We start from the raw sequence: 14173 nt of genomic DNA on the forward strand, positions 1-14173 counted from the left end.
GTGATCTAAAGGGGACCTTAGTGACCAGTTATGCTCCTGGCCACAGGGACACTTTAAGGGATCTGGGAGCCTTGTGCCAGGCATCTGGGAGAAACGTCCATCCTGTCATGCCATTCCACTGAGCAATGTGAAGTCCTGAAGTCCATGGACACAGAATAACTTTCCATTTAAATTTCTTTCTACAGTGTTTATAGTTTTCCGTGTACAAAAATCGCACCTCCTTGGTTCAAGTTACTGCTTTTGATGCTATTGTAAATTGATTATTTTCTCAATTTCCTTTTTTTTTTTTAGATTTTTCCTTGTAGTACAGGAATAAATTGATTTTGGTGTATTATCTTGTACCCTGCCACTGTGATGAATTTGTTGTTTAGCTGTGACAATCTCTGTGTATCCTGGAATTTTCTACATGTTCTATGTCACTGTGAAGAGATGGCTCTACCTCTTCCTTTCCAATCTGGAGGCTTTTGAATGCTTTTTCTTGCCAAGTTTCTCTGGCTAAAACTTCTAGAACAGTGTGAATAGATTCAGGGAAAATGGGATCCTTATTCCCAATCTTCAGGGGAAGCTTTGGTCTTCCACCATTAGGTATAATATTCAGTGAGGGCTTTTCATCAGGTTAGGGGGTTTCCTCTTTTCCTAGCTTCTTGAATGTTCTCCTGACAATGTGTTGCAGTTTGTCTTTTCTGCATCAAAGTGATCATATATCCCTATAAGAGATAGTGCCTGGTCTGAATGTTTGTGTCCTTTATTTTTATACAGAATTCCTCACCCCAAGGTGACAGAGGGAGGTGGGGCCTTTGGCTCTGCACTTATGAATGAGAGTCGTGTCCCTGTAACAGAGGTCTGAGAAACTGGGCAGGCTGGTGTCGCCCTGTGGCCCCAACTATTTGGGAGACTAAGTATTTGAGACCAGTCTGGGCAACATAGGAGTCTCTGTCTTTAAAGGATTTAAAAAAAAAGAAGAGAGAGAGTGTGTGTGTGTTGAGGGAGACCTCACAGTCCCTTTCACTATGTGAGGACACAGTGAGAAGGTGGTATCTATGAACCCAGAAGTGGGCCCTCCCCAGGCATCGAATCTTACTGGCTCCTTGTTCTTGGACTTGCCAACCTCCAGAACTGGGAGAAATTTCTGTTGCTTTAAGCCAGCCAGTTTATGGTATTTGTTATAGCAGCCCAACAGACAGGTGGTGGTGAAGAGCACTCCATGGACGTGGTGATTTTATTTATTTATTCTTAAATATTTATTTTTTAGGTGTAGATGGACACAACACAATGCCTTTCTTTTATGTGGTGCTAAGGATCGAACCTGGGTCCCGCCCGTGCTAGGCGAGTGCTCTAACGCTGAGCTACAATCCCAGCCCGGAGGTGGTGATTTTACTTGGAATTGAAATGTCTGGTATAGCTTCTGCAATCCTGAAAAATTATCATATATGATCTGTTACAATCTGGGAATATGATATATATAAATCAACAGCTCATTTTGAAATCGAAGTACTTTTTTGGATTTTATTGACGCTTTCAAATGCTACTGCCTTGATAGAGAAAAATTCTACAAACTGAACCAAATTTTTAAAATAAAGAAAAAAGAAGTACAATGAGTTAAGAAAGACTGTCTAGCTTGGCACAGAGGTGCATGCATGTAATCCCAGCAACTTAGGAGGCTGAGGCAGGAGGATTGCACGTTTCAGTCCAACCTGGGCAACCTAGGGAGAACCTGTTTTAAGAATAGAAAGTCCAGTTGTCCATTTTCAGAATATAGTCTTTAGCCTTCTTTGGGATGTATGATCCAATCCTAGCTATTGTAACTACAGCCCTTCCCCTTGCCTTCCCCAAATTTAAAATTAGCGAATGCATAGATTGTCACCCCAGCTCCTCCTGTCCTCCTCCTATCAGAGCAAGGGGCAGTGCTCTATTAGGAACAAGATGAGAAGCTCCCTCCACCAGTGTGCTTGCTTACAGCACACTCTGCAGAAGTAAGGTTTTCTCTTTGCCTTCCTGAGCTACTTTGGAGCATGCCTTTGATTCCTTGAAGCACCCTAGTATTTCTAACACTGTCTCAAAACGATAAATTAAAAAGGCTAAGGATGTAGGTCAGTAGTAGAGCACCCCTGGGTTCAATCCCCAGTACCAGAAAGAAAAAACAACAACAAAAAACTAATTAGTGTCTTGTTCAGAATACAAATTATGTGACTTTTCATTATAATAACAATTAGTAATTTTACTGAAATATAGAGTAAAACGCTAAAATTTTCTGGAATGGAGACAAATCATGTCTTTATTTTCTTCCAATTATGTAGAAGGCTTTTTTTAGAGACTGCTTCATTTTCTCAGAGGACAAGTCCTCCACTTCCATGTACAAGGTTGACAGCTGTCCCTGGAGGCCCCACTCCCCAGCCAGTGTGCTTGCTTGAAGGCTTGTGAGGGCCTCAACTGACATCTGTATTAACAGCACTGCCACACTCTCACCAGAGCACCCTGACATGTGCACTACAAAGAAAACTCTACCATTGCTGATGCTCTGTGGGCCTTCAGTTGTACTGAAGCAAGAATTAAAGACAGGCAGTCAGTGTAGATAGGTATGGGATTCCCGTTGTAAAGATGGAGGCCAGTTTGGGTCTGGGAAGCTGAAGGCACCCGTGGAGGATTGAAATGTTAATGCCTCCAGAGCCCTTAGCAAGATAACCTACTCCTGCTCCAACCCGTGGCTAAGGTAACTTGTCCCTCGCTGCAAGGAGTTATATGTGTTAATTAATGCCTCCTGGGCTGCCACCTGCCTGGATTACTCCGTAGGGCCCTTTGCCTGGCATCTGCTTCTCATCACATAACCAGGAAGGAGAGATAAGGGGGAAGAGGGCAGGAGAACAAAGAAAGCCTAAAAGTCCAAAGCCCCCTTCTCCTTCACGGGAGAAGTCTATTATTATTCAAATAAAACTAGCTTTCTATGCTTGCCTCGAGGCTTCTCTGATTTCAAGCTTCAACATTGGAGGAAGCAGAACTCGGTCCTGATTTTCATCGCCAGCGGTATCAACATGAAAACCTCATCCCTTTATGGATATTTGAGGGTTTTGTCGTTAGGAAACGCACTTTCACAATAAGACGTCAAGGTAGGAGGGCAGGGTGCAGTTTATTTACCGGTTGGTGGACCGGTTGCTTTTAAAGCCTTGTAGTCTGATAGGATGCGAGCCCCCTTGCTGCTCCCCTGTGAGCTCCTGCCCGGGCCCTCCAGCTGCGCCAAGGCCGGTCACCAGCACCCCAGGTAGGGCAGTGCTGTGGCACAGCGAAGGCTGCGGCCCAGCGTGGGAAGATGCCGGGCCATTCGCAAAAGGGGCGATCGGAACCGTCCGCGCGAAAGGAGCAGGGCCGCGGAATCTACGGAGCAGTCACGAGGCCCGCAGCGAAGGGCACGCAGCTCCCGGCGGGTCGTCCCTGCCGCGGCGTCCCCCGTCCCCGTGGGTGCAGCGGGGCAGTCTGCGCCCTGTCCTTTCGCAGACAACTAGGGGCTCCGGGGGCGGCCACACCGGGAAGAGGGAGCAGGCAGACACCGAGGTGCGGGGCCTCACGGCGGGGAGGGCGACCAAGGCCTGCGCGTCCCCACGCGCCTGGCCCCAGGCCCCGGCACCGCGCGCCAGAAGCATCGCGCGGGCGAGCGGCGCGGCTCGGGGCGGCCGGGCTCTGCCAGGGCCACGCAGCGCGCGGGGGCCGGGCGCGCAGCCCTCGCCAGTCCCCAGAGGCCCGGGCAGGCGCTGGAACCTGGCGGGCGCGCCCGGGGCTCGGACTCCCGCGCGGCCCTGCGCGTTTCCCGGAAGCGCCCGAGCGGCGCCGGCGCAGCCGGGACTCGGCTCCCAGAGTGCCGCGGGCCGCCCGCCCCACGACCGCGCCGCCGCCGACCGCGCCGGAAGCTGCCAGCGCTGGGGGCCGGGCGCGGGTGAGACGGCGCGGGCCGCAAGCCGGTGGGGACCGCCAGGTGTCCGGCGGGGCCCCTCCCGTCAGAGTGGTCGTGGGGGCCCTGCGGCCGGAGCCGATATCCAGCTCCCAGGTTGGGTCCTCCCGGCGGCGGCGCGCGGGGTTCCTCCAGCCCGCGGCCTGCGGGGAAGAACCTGGCTCGCGAGGGCCTCCAGGGACCAGCCAGGCGTGGGTGGACACGGGGCTGCCAACACCGTACTGCCCCTTGCCTGTCTGTGGCTTGTGGGCTTTGGCTGAGAGTAGCCCCCACGATTTGCTCCTGGAGCCTCAGCGCCAAGGTTTTCTGCCTCCAGCTGCTCTGGTTCCGATGGTAGCCTCCAGGCCGCTGTGGAGCCCCAGGCAGGGCCGTGGGAAACAGGACTGGGAGGTGGTGTGATTCAGTCCAGCAGGGTCTGTCTGACTTCTTGTGGCCTCTGTCCCCTCTCGGGGTCTGCCCCTGTGACCGTTGCCCCCGGTGATGCGGCATGGAAGGATTGGAACCAGATGGCCTTGGCCTCACACCAATTTGGCCCTCCAGGTACAGCCACCATGGGTGACCCCCAGAGGTCCATGCGGATCCTAGTGACAGGGGGCTCTGGACTGGTGGGCAGAGCCATCCAGAAGGTGGTGGAAGATGGGGCTGGCCTTCCTGGAGAGGAATGGGTGTTTGTCTCCTCCAAAGATGCTGACCTCACGTGAGTGGAGACCATCCCAGAAGCATTCCCCTCCTCCCCATGCCCTCTCCAGACAGAAGAGTCTGGAGTCATATCTGCTGCCCCCCAGCCCCAGCTTGGCCCCAGTCTGGGCCCTCCCTGCCAGGTGTCTGGCCTGGCCTAGGTGTGCTGCTCTGGGCAGGCATCCTCCCATTCCTCTCTGCAAGCCATTCCTTCACAGCTACCCACTGAACTCCACCACTTGTGCTTTTGGCTGCCCCTTCTGCAATGGTCCCACTTAGTACTAGCCTCCATTCCTCCATACAGGGCCCTCCACGGGGCCCCTGACAACCCGGCTTCCTCCAGGGACACAGCACAGACCCAAGCCCTGTTCCAGAGGGTCCAGCCCACTCATGTCATCCACCTTGCTGCAATGGTAGGGGGCCTGTTCCGGAATATCAAATACAATTTGGACTTCTGGGTAAGTTGGGGGGAGACAGCAAGCACTGGAAGACAGGAGTCCAGGTTCTGAGAACTTTCTAGGGGGTCTCCCACTCTCAGGTTCCTCTTCCTACCTCGTGGAGTCCCTGAGGATTGGGGCTTGGCACAGCCTGATGGGGGCAGCCCCTGAGGGACTCCCAGTGACACACATTCGTGCTGCAGGCAGAAGGCCATGTAGGTGGGTCTGGGGGCATTTAGATCAGTAAAAAGTCAACCTGCAAAGAGGGTGGGGGATTTGAAAGAAGCTGTCATTCTACGTGGCTTGAGGCTGGCTCCTGCTTCCTGAGCCAGGCCCACCGTGCTCGATGGGGTGCAAGGGTGTCTGTGCCCTGGGAATAGGGGGTATAATGTAAGGGCTGTACCCCTACTGGTTGGCCTCCTGCCTCTGGGCAGCAGCCTTAGCCTGACTGGCCTGTGCCAGCACTGGGATCAGAAGCTTCCGCAAGACTCTGCCCAGGGTCACTGTCACCCATGGCCCTCCTTGTCTATCTCAGCCTCCCCCATAAGTTGCCTGGCCACCAGCCTCTTCCCTGTTCTGAGGCCAGGCCAAATGCCATGGCCATCTCATGTCAATTTAGGAAAGGGAACTGGGAGTCATGGGGGATCAGGGTAGGCCACAGGGAAGGAGACCTGGGTGTGAGCTCCCCTGGGGTGGGCAGGGGAGGGGCCATTTTTGTGTAGTGGGAGCTTCCCACCCAGGGCTAGGTTAGGCCCCTGAGCTCCTGTCCCTTCTTCTGCGACCTGCCCTGCCTTCAGCAACCCCAGGCAGGCAGGCAGAACAGAACAGACCCTATGTGGCTATGATAGGGATAGTGGCTTCAGTAAGGTCAGTGCTGAGAGGCTTTGTCTTGTCCCAGGAGGAGTTAGACGAACAGGCACAGGTACTGCCTATGTCTGAGGGGCCAGAGTATGTCCCCACCTCTGTCTTTGGAGGAGTGGAAAGGGGCTGGGTTCCTGCCTGGGCAGCCTGACCTGCCCTGCTCCACCCTGCAGAGGAGGAATGTGCACATCAACGACAATGTCCTGCATTCTGCCTTCGAGGTGGGCGTCTGCAAGGTGGTCTCCTGCCTGTCCACCTGTATCTTCCCTGACAAGACCACCTACCCTATTGATGAGACCATGGTGAGGGGGGCCTATGTGGGGTAGGACTTGGTCTGTGGGTGGAACCTGGAAGTGGGAGCCTCAGTGCATCTTTTGCTCCCATAGATCCACAACGGGCCACCCCACAACAGCAATTTTGGGTACTCCTATGCCAAGAGGATGATTGACGTGCAGAACAGGTCCTCCTCTGCTGCCTTGGCCAGGCCTAACCAGGAGTGGGTGGTGGGGCTAGTTGGGTGGCTGCCTTCTTGAGTCTGGTGTTTGCATCTGTGAGAGACCAGCTGTGGGTGGGGTCTGTGTCCTGGGATGAGGCAGGAGATGCTGGGCCTCTGCAGGGCCTATTTTCAGCAGCATGGCTGCACATTCACCGCTGTCATCCCCACCAACGTCTTTGGGCCCCACGACAACTTCAACATTGAAGATGGCCATGTGCTGCCCGGCCTTATCCACAAGGTGCACCTGGCGAAGAGTGAGTGCAGCTGCCCAGCATGTCCCATCCAGAGTTCCCAGGGTTCTGGCCTGATGGGGTCCCTGGGCCCCCATCTAGACAGCTCATGGCAGCTGGAATGCTTCTGACAATTGCTCTTGCCCCTAATCTGCAGGCAGTGGCTCTGCCCTGACAGTGTGGGGTACAGGGAAACCACGGAGGCAGTTCATCTACTCGCTGGTGTGTATAAGGCTGGCCTGCTGGGTTGATGGGGAGGCAGTGGCATGAGGGGGTCTGGGTAGAGTCCCTATGGGTGCCTGGAGGTGCCTGGGAGTCCCTGGTCCAGCTGTGAACTCAGCAAGAGAAAGGGCTGCCTGGAGGAGGAACCCCATACCCTCCTGGGTGAGCCATGGCTGTGCCCCCAGTGAGCAGAGATAGCAGTGTGGCCCCCTGGCTCCCTCATCTGATTGTCACTGTGGGCTCTGACCTACCTGCCTGCCTGACCTCCAGGACTTGGCCCGGCTCTTCATCTGGGTCCTACGGGAGTACAGTGAGGTGGAGCCCATCATCCTCTCAGGTTCGCACCCACAGCCCCCACACCCCATTCCTACAGTGGGACAAGACCCAGTTTGTCTTTGAGGGCTGGCAGAGGAGTGGGGGCAGAAATACCCATGGGAGTCTGATAGGAAGCCTAATAGGCCACTGCCCATTGCTCCCACAGTGGGCGAGGAAGATGAGGTCTCCATCAAGGAGGCAGCTGAGGCTGTGATGGAGGCCATGGGCTTCCACGGGGAAGTCACCGTATCCTTTGGGTGCTCTAGAGGAACTGAAGCCCAGGTGGGACACTCAGCCTAACACCATTTTGTGGCCTGGTGGTACTTGCCCTGGCAGCTGGAGGGGGGTCTGTCTCGGCCTCGCTCCCTCCCCAGGAAAGGCAGGTTTAAAGTAGCAAAGAGGTGGGGTGTACCTTCTGCTGTGGCCTTGACCAAGGTGCCTAGTATGATACCACCAAGTCAGACGGGCAGTTTAAGAAGACAGCCAGCAACAGCAAGCTTCGGGGCTACCTACCTGACTTCCGGTTCACACCTTTCAAGCAGGGTGAGCCCCTCCCCCTCCAGTGTCCTCCCCTTGGCAACCTCATATCCCCCGGCCCCCCCTGGCTTTGGACCCCCCTCCACTGCTCCTCCCTTTTGCTCCTTGCTGTGGCTTCTGCTTTCCTACTGTGATGTGGAGGTGGGGTGCTCTGCAGATTTGGTCACCAGGCCTGGTCACCTGGGAGTCAGGGTACTGCAGCTTGGAGGAAGTGACTTCCCTGTGTCCCTGGGGCCTGTACCCTCCCTGGGTCCTGTGGGTCACTGTGGTCTTGGCCCTCACCTGCTTACCAGCCCTCACTTGTCCACCTGCAGCTGTAAAGGAGACCTGTGCCTGGTTCACTGACAACTATGAGCAGGCCCGGAAGTAAAGCTGTGCAGACGAGCAGGCACTCAGCTGGCAAAGCCCAGCGCCCCCCACCTTCAGACCTTGCCAGGAACCAAGGACGCTGCTCAGCAACCCGGGCCACGTCCCACTGCCTCGGCCAGGGGTTCCAGGCAGTTGTCCAGCGGGGACCCATTTGTGCTCATCCTCAGGGAAATCAAGGCCCGGCCCAGCACCTCACCCCCCACCGCCCTGTTCTCAGTGCACTCTGGGCCCGCTGTGCTTTGTCTGGGAGCCAATAAAGTACGTTTCCACAGACCTGTTTTGGGCAGCTCTGTGCTCAGCCATCCCCCACACCCAGCACTGACTGTCTTCCAGACTGGCCAGTCCTGGGGCCCATTCTTCCCTTGGGATCATCAGCCCCTGAGAACTGATTCTGAGGAGCAGGAAGCAGCAGGCAGAACAGGCTGTTGATGGGCTGAGGTGCGGAGAGGGAATGTCTCCGTAGTCCCGTTGGATCTTAGTCAAGCCTAGCCCTTTTAGGCCTGGGTGAGCAGCTCCTTGGGGCCTGCTCATCTGAACCCTGAGGACCTTCAGGAAAGACGCAGGGTGTGGATTTGGACGAGCTCAGCGGGCTGTCTGATATTGTGAGGAGGACCTGGGGCTGGTGATTGGGTAGCACGGACTTCCCTGAGACTCTAGAAGAGCTGGGCCAGGTCTGGCCCTTCATCTCATAGCCCTTTGCAGCAGCTGGTTGCGTGGTAGGGGGTTGGGGGAGGCTGCACTGTTTTTTTGGTAGGTCAGCTCCAGCCACCAGAGGGTTGAGTATCATTGGCTGTCGCATTTTCAGTGGACAGACATGCAGTCAGTAAAAAACAAGGTCTGGCCCCTAGCTGGGTCCAGAACCCACCACAGCTCCCTATTACTGTCAGCACTGACCGGTGTGCTGGTACGCCCCGCCCACCGACTTCCCCGCAAAAGGCGATGAGGAGCCCCGTAGTTCCTGCAGCCAATGAGCAGCGAGGGGCGGGGCCTATCGCCTCAGCCTCGCAAGTAGTGACCCCGGACGCGATGGAGGCTGCGGCGGTGCCAGCCCGGCTGCGCGTGGGCTTCGTGGGCGCGGGCCGCATGGCGGAAGCCATTGCGCAAGGCCTCATCCGAGCAGGTGGGGTGGCTGTCGCTGGTTGGGGGGGTCCTTTGTGGGAACAGGTCGCCTGGCTGGGTGGGAGGGGCGCGCCCGGGTGGAAGCTGTGAACTGCAGGGCTCCTGGGCAGCAAGCTCCCGGGGCTTCCACGGTCCCCACGCCCCCAAGATCTCTGGGCTGGCTGAGCTCTCTTTCCACCAGCTGTGGCTGTGCCAGGCGTGGTGCCCACCCTCTCCTCTAGACTTGGCTTCCTACTGTGGGCGGCCAGGGCTGCTGCCCCACCTGGCCATGAGCCTTGTGTGAAACCAGCCTCTGGATCACGTGTGGATGAGCAGAATAAAGAACATTCTGGTTTGGGAAGAGTTAGAAAAGTAACATGCCTTAGGCTTTTTTTTTTTTTTTTTTTTAGTACAGCTGTGACTTTGTATACTTTGGGTGTAAAGAATATAATTAACTTCACCTGTTTCTTATTGACTTTAAGTGGCTGCTAGGGAATTTATAGTTACACATTTGGTTTGAACCGTATTTCTCCTGGACAGTGTTGACATACCCTGGCATCTATGGCCAGTTTCCTGGACTCATGGCCTAGGTCCGGGTGGCCTTCCTGAGCTTCTAATTATTTTTTCTATTTGTGTGCAGGCTCCACATCCAATTGTGGACAGCATTGTGGACATTTAGACCAGATAATTTCTCCTGTGTATCCAAGGGCATGTAGCCTTCTGGGCCTCTTCTCCCTAGATGCTAGTTACCTTTGAGTTGTGACAGCTGGTCTTTAGACAACACCAATGTCTTCTGGGCCAGGGATATCATCCCAGCTGGGCTCAATAGTATATAGCAGGGGCATTACTGCCACCCTAATCTTATACTGCACAGCATTTAGAAACCTTTGCATGTAAGTTACAGATAGGGATCTGGTGACCTTTGGCTCTCTGCCTTCAGCCATACTTCAAAGTCCAGACAGGTCACAATCAATCAGAAAATAGTTTACCACAGTCTCAGGCAAAACCTGATGGTTCACTTGCATCCAGGGGCCATGGTGTGCATTTCTGTCTTCCTGTTCCACCTTACAGAAATCTGGCTCAGTTTTCTCATCCCTATATCCTACAAAAGCAGACAGGTTCCACCAAATGGTCATTTAGCTTCCTCTAGGACATCCTAGCACACTCCTTTCCTTCAAGGAAGCCCAGCTGCTGCTGAACCTTCTGTTAGCTGCTTCATACCCACTCCTCCACCCCATCCCGAGACCTGGTGCTCCCTCTGGGTTCTGTCCCTTGGCCAACAACCTAAGTGCTCCAGGCAGCCATCCCTTCCCTGGGGGCTGGGGCCCCTAGCATCTGTGTCCTCACAGGACCAGACAAACTCCTGGCCCCTGTGTCCAGCAGCAGGCAGGTGACAGTGACTGCCGAGTTGAATCAGGTGGGTTTGATAGCCTGACTTCGGGTTGCCAGGCCATTCCATCTCCTCCTCATCAGTGGCCTCCACCTCTGCCTTTCTCTCTAGGCAAAGTGGAAGCTAAGCAGGTGCTGGCCAGTGCACCAACAGACAGGAACCTCTGCCACTTCCGGGTGAGCAGGGCCCAGATGACTTGTCCTCCTGAGACAGTCATTAGGTTCAGGAAAGTGTAGCTTATTAAGACTGTCTGGGTGGCTGGGGAAAGGGAGGTCAAAGGCCAAGAGGAAAGTCAAGGTTGCAGGGGGAGGCGCAGATACAAGTTGAACACATTTGTGCTCTATGGGGGTAGGCAGGACTGGGCATGGGTATTCATTGGGATGGAGGGGTCAGGAAGGTGCAGGCTTGGGGGTCTGTGAAGAACAGGGCCAGTTGGGTGGTCTTGGCTATTGGGAGCAGGGCTAATGCAGATTCTTAAAGTGAAAGAGGCCTGAGGGGACTCATGGGATGGAGGGCAGCTTGTGGTGTGGTAGAGTGCCCGCTCATGCAGCTCTGGTCCTGGTCCTGGTCCTGGTGTCCCTCTGCAGGCTCTGGGTTGCCAGACCACTCACTCTAACCAGGAAGTGCTGCAGAGCTGCTCGCTCGTCATCTTTGCCACCAAGCCCCAAGTCCTGCCAGCTGTCCTGAAAGAGGTGGCTCCTGTGGTCACTGCTGAGCATGTCTTGGTGTCTGTGGCTGCTGGGGTCTCCCTGAGCACCCTGGAGGAGGTGAGCAACACTTGTGGGTGAGGCCTTGACCACAGCCTCGGCTGTGCTGGTCGGACTGGAGTAGCAGACAGCCTCTTGACACTGCCTGGGACATGGGGACTGGAGCCTACAGTTGCCTGAGATATCGCCTGTCAGGGCCCTGTCCTGCAGGCTGCCTGATTCTGACCTCTCTCTGACCAGCTGCTGCCCCCGAACACACGAGTGCTACGAGTCTCACCCAATCTGCCCTGCATAGTCCAGGAGGGGGCCATGGTGATGGCACGGGGTCACCATGCTGGGAGCGAGGAGGCCAAGCTCCTGCAAAATCTGCTGGAGGCCTGTGGGCAGTGTGAGGAGGTGCCTGAGGCTTATGTGGACATCCACACTGGCCTCAGTGGCAGTGGTGTAGCCTTTGTGAGTATTGAGTTGCCCATACCCCAGCAGGTAAGCCCCCAACCAAAAGAGGCCCTCCCAGTTTCACATGATACCTGTGCCCTCAGGAGTCCAGCCTTGGGGCCTCAAGTGCTGGCTCCAAGCCTCTTGTTAGCCCTTCTCCCTCTCCAAACTTTGTGCTTTGGTGGCCTTTGGGGCTGATCTTGGCTCTGGGCATGCATGGTAATGCTCCAGGCCTTGTTCCTGAAGCTTCTGAGGCTTCTCAAGGCCGGGAGCTATGTCTGGGCAGTGTCAGCATTGACGTTACCCTTCCACCATGCTGCTGCTATAGGTGTGCACATTCTCTGAGGCCCTGGCTGAAGGCGCCATCAAGATGGGTATGCCCAGTGCTCTGGCTCACCGCATTGCTGCCCAGACCCTGCTGGTGAGTGAGGGTCTTCCCAGGGGAAGGTTGGAAAAGTCCAACCTGTACCATCTCCAGTGGGCAGGGAGGAAGCAGGCCTGCAATCCCAGGCCAAGGTTGGGGAAACATGTAGCTACCCCACCTCTCTTGAGTGACCACCCCTAATGTCTGTCTTCCCAGGGGACAGCCAAGCTGCTGCAGCAGGAGGGACAGCACCCGGCCCAACTACGGACAGATGTGCTTACACCAGCTGGCACCACCATCTATGGGCTCCACGCCTTGGAACAAGGTGGACTGCGAGCGGCTACTATGAGTGCTGTGGAAGCTGCCACCTGCCGGGCGAAAGAGCTCAGCAGGAAATAGGTCCCAAGCTCAAGAGGAGGCCATGGCTCCTCGCCCACCTGAATCTCCTGAGTGCCTAGAACAGCCCTTTGTGGCACACTGGCCTCCTTGCTGCCCAGACCCACCCCACCCAGTTCCCTCCTTCCCTTCCCTTAAGGACCACAATTCTCTTTCCATTCCACACAAGTGATAAATGCAGAGATAAATGCAGCCCCTCCTGTGGGGATCTCCCACCCGTAATAGTGGTGACCTTACCCCTAATGAGCCCACCATAGTGGGTGATGTTCTTTCTTAGGGGCCTGCATTTTGGGGTGGTTGGAGGCCAGGAGCAGAGCTGCTGGCAACAAGAGTAGCTGGGACTGGTCTGGAGCACTGGCCCTTCCTCAGATTTCTCAGCAGTGCAGCCTGGCCAGCGCTCTCATCCCAGCTCCAGGACCTGCACAGGACCATGGAGTCTGCACAAGATGCACCCTTCCCTCCTTAAAGCCAGTAAGCTTGGCCTGCTGCTGTTGGGAAGGCTGTGTGCCTGTTGGGTCCACCTCAGTGTTTGGGCAGTACCAGGTGGGCAGTGGGCAGTCAGAGAGGCTGCTCAGCGTCTGGGAGAGGAGGCCCACCCCCTGCCAGCCAGATGTCCCCTCCCTCCTTTGGACCTTAAGCTCCTGGCACATAGTCAGGTGGAGCCAGGCCCTGGGATGGCCTCTTGGGTCAGAAGTCTTGGAGGTCCTGCGGCCATGGCATCATTACACTGGCCTCTGCAGGATTGGACTCTGAAGTATGTCCCTTAAGATGAACCACAAGTCAGAAAAGCTAGGACTAGGAGAGGAGCAAGGCCATGAGGCTGAGGGCTGGGGCTCTGAGGTCCCTGAGTGGGGAGGGTCTGGCCTAGCAGCATGTAGCTCTGATCCTTACACTGGGCACCACCCATCCCTCTGGCTCTGCTCTCCTGGGCCTGCTTGCCACACAGACTCGGGTGTGCTGCACTCTCCCTTGCTTCCACTCCTAGCCTCCTGAGCCTGGGTAAAAGCACCTGCATGTCTGGCTTGGGTGGCTCTGACAGTGCCATTTGCTAGCTGGGTGATGGTAGGTATATTATGAAGCAGGGCTAGTGGCACTTAGGCAGCAGGGACAGGATGTTCCATCCCTGTGTGTAATTCTCTGCCATGCCTCCTGTCTCTACACTGTCTCACTCATTCTCCCCAAGACTGCTGCCCAGGGCATCCCACCAAACCCCTTTCCCAGCCAGAAGATGGCTGCTCTCGGTCAGTGACCCCTTAGTCAGAAGTGCTTTCACTTGTCAGAAGAGCCAGCCTGATTTCCTTATCTGTGAAATGGGAATAAAGGACATCTCAGAGCTCTGGGTGAACTGGTCTTTGATTATAGGCTGAGAAATCCAAGTTGCAAGTGCCTGAAACTTTTGAAGACATACCTCAAGAGTAGGAGCAGGTGTAGGCAGTGTGAATGGCAGAGGGTCCCATTCTAGCTACAGGTCACTATCATGTGGGTTGTACAGACACAGGATCACCCACTGCCCTGTATCTTGACCCTGATCAGGCCACACCAAGCCTGGGCATGTTGGGGTTCCAAGACACTGTAGGCTGCACTGAGCAGGAACTCCTTGGGCAGCCCACCTAAGAGCCACCTGCTAAGAGAACCACTATTGTATGAGCCAACACCTGTCACTGCCTGAGACCTGGCAGGGAAAGCACCTCTCCTGAA

General features: G+C 55.6%; 2 protein-coding genes across 6 annotated transcripts; both read left to right on the forward strand.

Annotated features, from left to right (window-relative positions):
- Window positions 1-3879: 3879 nt before the first annotated feature.
- Window positions 3880-8358, forward strand: Gfus (GDP-L-fucose synthase). Of its 5 annotated transcripts, none has more exons than XM_026409882.2 (11): window positions 3880-3964; window positions 4481-4637; window positions 4962-5076; window positions 6090-6218; window positions 6303-6376; window positions 6533-6666; window positions 6800-6864; window positions 7135-7201; window positions 7346-7425; window positions 7623-7722; window positions 8031-8358. In XM_026409882.2, the coding sequence occupies exons 2-11, from the start codon at window positions 4492-4494 to the stop codon at window positions 8084-8086; spliced, it is 966 nt and encodes a 321-aa protein (XP_026265667.1). In that variant the 5' UTR covers window positions 3880-3964; window positions 4481-4491; the 3' UTR covers window positions 8087-8358. The 5 variants fall into 5 exon arrangements, with proteins under 5 accessions (XP_026265667.1, XP_026265666.1, XP_026265665.1 ...); XM_026409881.2 differs by having other exon boundaries at window positions 3880-3925; XM_026409880.2 differs by having other exon boundaries at window positions 3885-4036.
- A 713-nt stretch (window positions 8359-9071) lies between these two features.
- Pycr3 (pyrroline-5-carboxylate reductase 3) lies at window positions 9072-14047 on the forward strand. The gene is made up of 6 exons (XM_026409820.2): window positions 9072-9205; window positions 10685-10749; window positions 11161-11340; window positions 11521-11733; window positions 12044-12136; window positions 12296-14047. Exons 1-6 carry the CDS (start codon window positions 9112-9114, stop codon window positions 12476-12478), a joined length of 828 nt encoding a protein of 275 aa, XP_026265605.1. The 5' UTR covers window positions 9072-9111; the 3' UTR covers window positions 12479-14047.
- Window positions 14048-14173: the final 126 nt, after the last annotated feature.

The sequence above is a fragment of the Urocitellus parryii genome, chromosome 7, assembly GCF_045843805.1.
Source record: "Urocitellus parryii isolate mUroPar1 chromosome 7, mUroPar1.hap1, whole genome shotgun sequence".
Classification (NCBI taxonomy): Eukaryota; Metazoa; Chordata; class Mammalia; order Rodentia; family Sciuridae; genus Urocitellus; species Urocitellus parryii.